Below are 7,463 nucleotides of genomic sequence, written 5' to 3' on the forward strand. Positions count from 1 at the left end.
ATTTTCCTCTTTCACATATTTTTAAGAGACGCGCGTTTCGTATGCCTATATAAATGTATCGTGCTTATACTGTTTAATATATTATTATATATAAGATGTGCAGCTGTAAACGTTTGTACTGTGATGTATTTTGTAAAAACTCACTTCCTATATTATATTGCGTTATGTATATAGAAATTAATGAAAGAAATAAAAATCTTCGATTACACAAACCAAACTCATCATATTATGTATTTCCACTTGTCACTAATATAATTAATATGTCAATTAATCGTAAGTATATACCGCACGGTGCACAGTGGCGTGTTGACCTTGATTTTGAAGGGCAGTTGCCCGATAATTTTAAAGGGGTGGGTGGACGAGTACTGGATTTAGTGAGCATTTATAGCGCAAGACTAACTTCGTCTGAATATGATATTTAATAAGAATAATAACTTAAATAATAAGTATATTATATGAAGTTGTCAAGGGGTGGTAGCTCACCAGATAGGTCATTCAAAAAAAAAATTTCACTTCGCCACGCTACGGATACTGCATCATAAAATTAATAATACTACTTGGAGATGTTCTAGTTAAATTACGTCGTGGGATGCCACGCTGCACGCCCTCAAATCACGGGTATATTGTAAATAGAATTTAGAAACTATCGATATCTACAACTGCAGTCCCATTATTTCTTCTTCTTCTCCTTTGTGTCAGACAGCAGTGTCACATTTCTTTCCTAATAACCAGTAGCCAATCGGCGATCATTAGTTTAATAAAAATGTCATTGAGTTTTCTGCAGAGGTCGCTTCTCTCACATTTCATATCAGCCACTCGACCAGATGTCGATCTTCTTGTATGTGTCCGGTATCGCACTCTCCTGTCTCTTTCTTGTCTTCCGGCACACGAGGTTTTTCCTTGTTTCGATTTAAAACGGTTCACCTAAAGTCTTATACCGTTTTCAAAGCCAAATGTATTCCGAAGTGAGGTGCTGGAAAAATCTACAGATAAAATCTGTTGTGTTCATTTAGTAGTCTATATATAACGCCTTCCGATAAAGATTTAACAGGTATTGTATAAATATTATTATTTTTATAAATTAGTATTATATAAATGCGTAAACGGTGCTCAAGAATCGAAATGAATAGTGGAACGTCGTTTGAGATCGACTTTAGCACCAGCCTGCGCCAAGATTTCTCGCCTGTACTTTATTACCCCTATAGAAAAGAGCAGGTTACACCGAGAGTCACTCTAACACGAGATATCTTCGCTGGTCGACCATGGACCTCTAGGCCCTACAGTCTAGGGTGTCCGCTATAGATGGTTACACTCGGTGGTCCTCGAAGATGATTTTGTTATAATATTGTTATTGATGTTTGGGCGTATTTAATTTTAGAAAGAGTAACTAAGACTATAAGTAATTATCATGATTCATACTATAGTTATAAAAATACTTTTTTAAATTAATATTTAATATTAAACAAATATTATAACCAGATCAAGACAACAACTTTCAGATGGGATAACTCCAACCTCAATCGAAAAGAAGAAACCGCCTTAAATCGTTTAAGAATAGGACATACTAGACTTACCCACGGATATCTCATGTCTAATGACGAACCCCCCCTTCTGTGAAGCCTGCGGCCAACTTCTCACCGTCAATCACATCTTGATTGAATGTCATGTTTACGACCAGGAGCGAATGGACCTCAACTTGACTGAAACCCTCGACTCAACTCTCGGACCACATCCTGACCAGAACAAAATAACGCTTAAATTTCTTAAACTTACTAATTTGATCAACAAAATATAATTGTACCTATGATGTATATAAACTAAATTGTCATTAATAATTGTGAACTAATGGCCTTTGCTGCCGAGTTGTTTTTATAAGATCAATAAAAAAAAAAAAAAATATATTATAACGAACGAAAATGTTTTTTTTTTTTTGAACGGAGTGGGTCCGTAGCCGTACTTAATACCGGGAAAGGCAAACCTATCTGTATCCGTATGTCAAATAAAAACGTTGGTCGGATTTTATTTGCCGTGCATGTCAACTAATTTTAAATGCCTTCATCCATAGCTTGAACGATAAAAATACACAAGTTGAGTATGTGGTTAGGTTAGGTGACACACTAAAATAGCGTGCGCGAGTCACCATCTCTGCTTTATACTGTAAAGGGGGTCCATAATTCAAGAAAGGTCATAACAACCCCCGCTCTAACGATTCTGAATCCTGGGCTGCAATGGCGTGTCGAACTTAAAATATTGTTTGATGACCAAGTCTCACAATTCACTCCGCAGTACACCAGAATTCCACTACACATAGTTAAGATTTTACACACAACGTTGATGCGCAGATACTAAACTATATAACTTGATCCCTATACCATTTTTAATTTTCATACTGGTTGTGCAAGGATTATCTAGACATATAATTTACTATCGCCACGGGTCTGAGCAATGAGAAATCGTATGTTTATGCCGTACTTTAGCTACACTTTTTTATACGACCACCTTTATTTATAAAATGTACTCATTATACGCTGTACTGTATAGATTGCAAATAATTGTTTGATTAAAAAAAATGTTTAGTTTTATTACGTCGTATCGGGGAAACAAACTGATCAGTGTTATTAGGACAGTGTGAAGAAATATATAGAAAACTAATATATAGCCATACTTGATAAGCACATAAACTGCATAATATAGTGTAATAAACATATTATATTTCGTTTGTCGTTGCACGTCGACCCACGGATAATTGGTTTCGCCAGGCTGGCGAACTTCGCAATGAGTCGATGCATTCGGTCGTACAAGTTCACAATCAGCTCATCTGCCGGGGAATTATATCTACCGGCGCCAAGTCCAGCTGCGCCCTCTGAAGTCGCGACATTTTGAACGGCAGCCGGTGGTCGTCCGCGGCGGCTGAGCAGAATTCCAGTCCTGCAGAAATGCACAGCTCATCGATGACCGGTTCACTTGCCAACACCCGTCTTGCGTTTACTCACTCTCAATCCTCAATTGTTTTATTCATACTATTTTTAAGGTATAATATAAAAACTTTAATAGTTAGTCGTTTGAAAAAAAAAAATGTAATTCAAATTTAAACTGAACATTTTGGGAGTTGTATAATTCAAAAGTATAATTTGTTTCGTTTTACCTACCCTTAACGTTAAACACACTGTACGCCTATATATAGGTACAAAAATGTAGTATTTATCAATTATTATTAATATATTGGTATTTTGTAATTTTTGTATTTACTGTATGTTCTATATTTAATACATATTATGTGCATTAAAATTGTGTTTTTTAAATGTTAAAATTATTTTTAGTCGATTTCATAAATTCTGCATTATAAGTTCTATACTTCCTATATTTTGTAACTATTAAACAATGTAATATGTAATATTATTAGGTATAATTAATTATACTTTGAAAACGCTATTCTTATTTATCACATTTCACATGCACCAGAGTGTACATGGACCTCTTAGTAGTCTATATAGTGATTTATGAATTATAACTGTTCAACTGCAACGTCATGGTTATCGGGATTCCAGACAAAAATGTATAGCATGACTAGTGGATAAAAGTTACGATAACTAAATAGTCTATAATATATAGTGACTACAAAAATGAGTAGCTATACAAATAATAATAATGTCACATATATCCTCAAATCTTATAAAGATGTGTGCAATTTATTATGTAGATTATATAGGACGTGCCATACATAATATGATATTTAGGTACGTTCGGCCTTATTCAACACCGGTGACCATAGTTGTTAATGTTGTTTTTTCGTTTCCGTCAGATTCTCCGAGTAATTTCTTATTCATGTGGAGCTGCAAGTGTTATAATCGAATTGGTGATCCTCACCTTTCTATATACCATGGTCATGGTCTTATCCATTGTTAAGATACCCTCGCGCTGCACCACTCATGTGTCTAACCGTTATCTAATCAGGACACCACCCATTGTTGTCTTTAATTGGTCCTCGCTTATGACGTGATCGGGTATCGTCTCTTATTGGTACCTGTTGCTGTGTATGATGGCCCAATGCTGTTGAAGGTGTTATTAAGCGCGGCGCAGTGGTCAGGTGGCGCCAGGATTTTACGCCTGGTAGGGCCAACTCGAGGTACGTAATTTTACTGAAGGGCCAATTTATAATACCTATAATCAGGGGCGTAATTAAGGGGCGGATGAGTGGGTAGATCCCCCCCTAAAAAAATACTTTTTTATTGCTAACATTTTGAACAAAGTATTGGTAATAACCATTCATGTTTGCTAAAAACCTATTATCCCCCCCCCCCAACCAAATTCTAATTATGCCACTGCCTATAATAATATGTGAAATCTTTGCTCCACATTTCCTGGCTCCTGTCGGCTATATTTTTCTACAAAATATTGTTTGGATAGCGTATAAAAATAGATTATACAAGTAAAATTCCCGTCGGACATTATTGTGATGTAATGACCCGATAACAGTGTTATAATAAGTCATATAACACTCATAATCATTGAATACGTATATTCAGTGGGATTAATAAAAGACAATGAAAAATATTTAATGTGTATATGAGGGACCGGAAACTTGGCAGGTCAGACAGCGTTGCCTATCATCCATACGTAGTCTCCAGTATCCACAGATGGTAGTAGCCCGTCTGTACAATTCCCGACGTAGGTAAACAGTTTAAAAGTGTCAACCTATTCCAACGCTTCAGCTGACATCGACTCTTAAAATCAAACACGTTAAGCATTCGATTAAGTTACAATAATAATAATTATAATAGATGGAGTGGACGAGACAGGAAATGGGTAAGAATGAGACGGTTTTTTCAACGTTACATTAACTTTATTTTTCACGTCAAAATCAAAATAAATCACTTGCGTAACAGTAACAATTATAATATAATGTTTTTTAATTTAAATTTTTAATTATATATATATATAAATAATACCGTCTAAAATACTTAAAAAAAAAAAAAAATTATAATAATAAAAGAAATTAAAAGAAAAGAACAAACACAAAGCGCTTTCTAAGGATTTTTTTTTCAAAACTGGTATGCGCCACAATTATTAGGTACAAACGTCTGGTTCGCCCGCAATCGTTTACAAAATTATAATAAATACACAATAATAATGCTATGAGTAAAGGAAAAGAAATAAAATAATTAACATATATTTTATCTACAATGAAAAACAACGATAAATAAATTAGTTACGAGTTACCGGTATTTATCAAATATAAATTACGATGCATTTCACTAATATAATAATATATACTTTTCATAGGTATTTTGTTTTAATTCACTTCCTCACTCAAAATTCATTTTAATTGCTTTCCACTTAATCACTACGGAATTGACTTTGCTAGAGGTACAGTAATTTTCTTATAATATTATTATTATTTTTATATTATAATATAGTTAAATATCTAAATTTTCTTAAACTAAAATAGTTTTTTTACGACGCTCTAGCATAATTTTTTTCTCGATAATACTACATTAGGCCAATGCAATACTTATCACAATTATTAATATTATATGGATATATTTATTTAGTGTATATCTTTTACGAGTTTTTTATTATTTTTATTTTACTTTAGTAGTACACGTATAGTAATATAATATGGTTAAAATAAATTTAATAATCTAAGGACTACAGCGCCCAACTACCAAATCAGTGTTGCCACAACACAATTATAATACAACGAATAAAAATAAAAAATTAATCGAGAGATTCGGAGACATAATAAAGGCGGGGCGGGAAAAATTGAGTTTTTGTGATTGTCTAACGGTTGCAGAGATGGGGTGGATTGATTTTCAAAAATATTGTTACAGGCGCATGAAGTGCTCACCCGTGCGATGACTAGTGGTCCCTGGACACAAGAGATACAATTTTCTTTTTTCTTTGATATTACAACAAGTGGTTTAGAAAAAAAACAAAATCAGTGCTGCCGCATATGATTGTTTCAAGGGTTTTAGGTTTGGACAGGCAACACAGAGTCGACTCTAAGAACTCTCGGCTGAGACTAAACACGATTACTAAATGTTATTACAATGTAATACGTTTTTCATTACACATAGGTATATATAAAAAAAACGATAATAATAACACTATTCATCTACTTTTTTGTATATAATATTGAGCTAGATAATTGTATTATGTTATTTTTCTCCTATTGATCTTTTAGTATTTAAGTTTTATATATATACAAACAGGTACAACTGAGGTGGGGAACAGAGATAATGGAGTTTCAGTGTGGTTGAAAATTATAAATAAATTGTTTTTTCGCCATCGCAAATGATTAACGAGAATCATTATAATTTAGCACCCTAACAGAAAAAAACAAATGAATGGTGAGTTGTATATGTGTGTGTGTGTGTGTGTGTGTGTGTATATATATATGTGTTCGCGTAAAATTGGTTTTTTTAGTTTATAGGAACGCCCAGCACTCGAGGATCTTGACAACGAAATCTTGTTCATTGACTAAGGGTTCGTTGCCGTATGTGTTGCACGCTTCGGTCCGGCCTTGGTTTAGGTCACCATCAAGCCATAAACCAAATTTGCCACTGTAAAAAAAAATCGATGGATTAAACATAAACATCGTAAAACAGATAAATATACAGACAGTGCCGCTCAAAACTATACATTTCATAGTGCAGAAAAGGCTGACATTTACATCCACCACCAACACATACAGAGGATACATTATATTTTAAATACAGGCACTGGGTCTACACTGGGTCTGTTAGAGATAAAATTAGTTTCAAATAAATATATACTCACTCTCCAGCCCCAATCGACAGGCTCTCGTTGTTGCCTTTGATGAAGTACATGTTGTCACCGGTCCAGTTGTACACCTGAAAGTCGGGACAGAATGTGAACAACAGCGATTCGCCCGTACCGTAGAAATGGTCGCTCATCTTCAACGCACATGACGTCAGCGCACCGAACACCTGCAACAGTAGTTATGGTAAACAAAATGGTATGGACAATTAGACGACATGTGCGATGTCACGTGAACTAAATTAGATTTAAAAACAACAAAAAAACAGTAACTCACGTTGTTTTGCGTGTCTTGAATAACTAGGAGTATGGGACTTTCGACTTTGCTCATTTTCCGATACATCGAGTTTAAAGAGAAACCGTGTTGTAGTGTGCTGAAGACCAGTGTCCACATATAACCTGAAATGAAGGAAATAAAATATAACACACAACATATTAAAATATTTATGCATTAATACAGAAGAGAGAGAGAGAAAAAGAAAGAAATACTAACAAGACAATAGTTGGATTATTTAATTAGTAATTAAATATTTCAAATTAGCTGATGAATCTACAAAAAATAGCGACATCGAATCGATTAAACTATTTTATAATATTATATTCAATGGCATCAGAGATAATAGTCGATATCACGCGTCAGTATATAATATGTTCTAGTATTCTTATAATTACTACAAACCAGG

General features: G+C 34.1%; 1 protein-coding gene across 1 annotated transcript; it reads right to left on the bottom strand.

Annotated features, from left to right (window-relative positions):
- Positions 1-4,995: 4,995 nt before the first annotated feature.
- Positions 4,996-7,209, bottom strand: LOC100574024 (oxidation resistance protein 1-like). The gene is made up of 3 exons (XM_003248901.4): positions 7,058-7,209; positions 6,781-6,950; positions 4,996-6,563 (listed from the first exon to the last, which is right to left on the bottom strand). Exons 1-3 carry the CDS (start codon positions 7,172-7,174, stop codon positions 6,428-6,430), a joined length of 423 nt encoding a protein of 140 aa, XP_003248949.3. The 5' UTR covers positions 7,175-7,209; the 3' UTR covers positions 4,996-6,427.
- Positions 7,210-7,463: the final 254 nt, after the last annotated feature.

Source organism: Acyrthosiphon pisum, unplaced genomic scaffold (assembly GCF_005508785.2).
Source record: "Acyrthosiphon pisum isolate AL4f unplaced genomic scaffold, pea_aphid_22Mar2018_4r6ur Scaffold_15231;HRSCAF=15887, whole genome shotgun sequence".
NCBI classification, from domain to species: Eukaryota; Metazoa; Arthropoda; class Insecta; order Hemiptera; family Aphididae; genus Acyrthosiphon; species Acyrthosiphon pisum.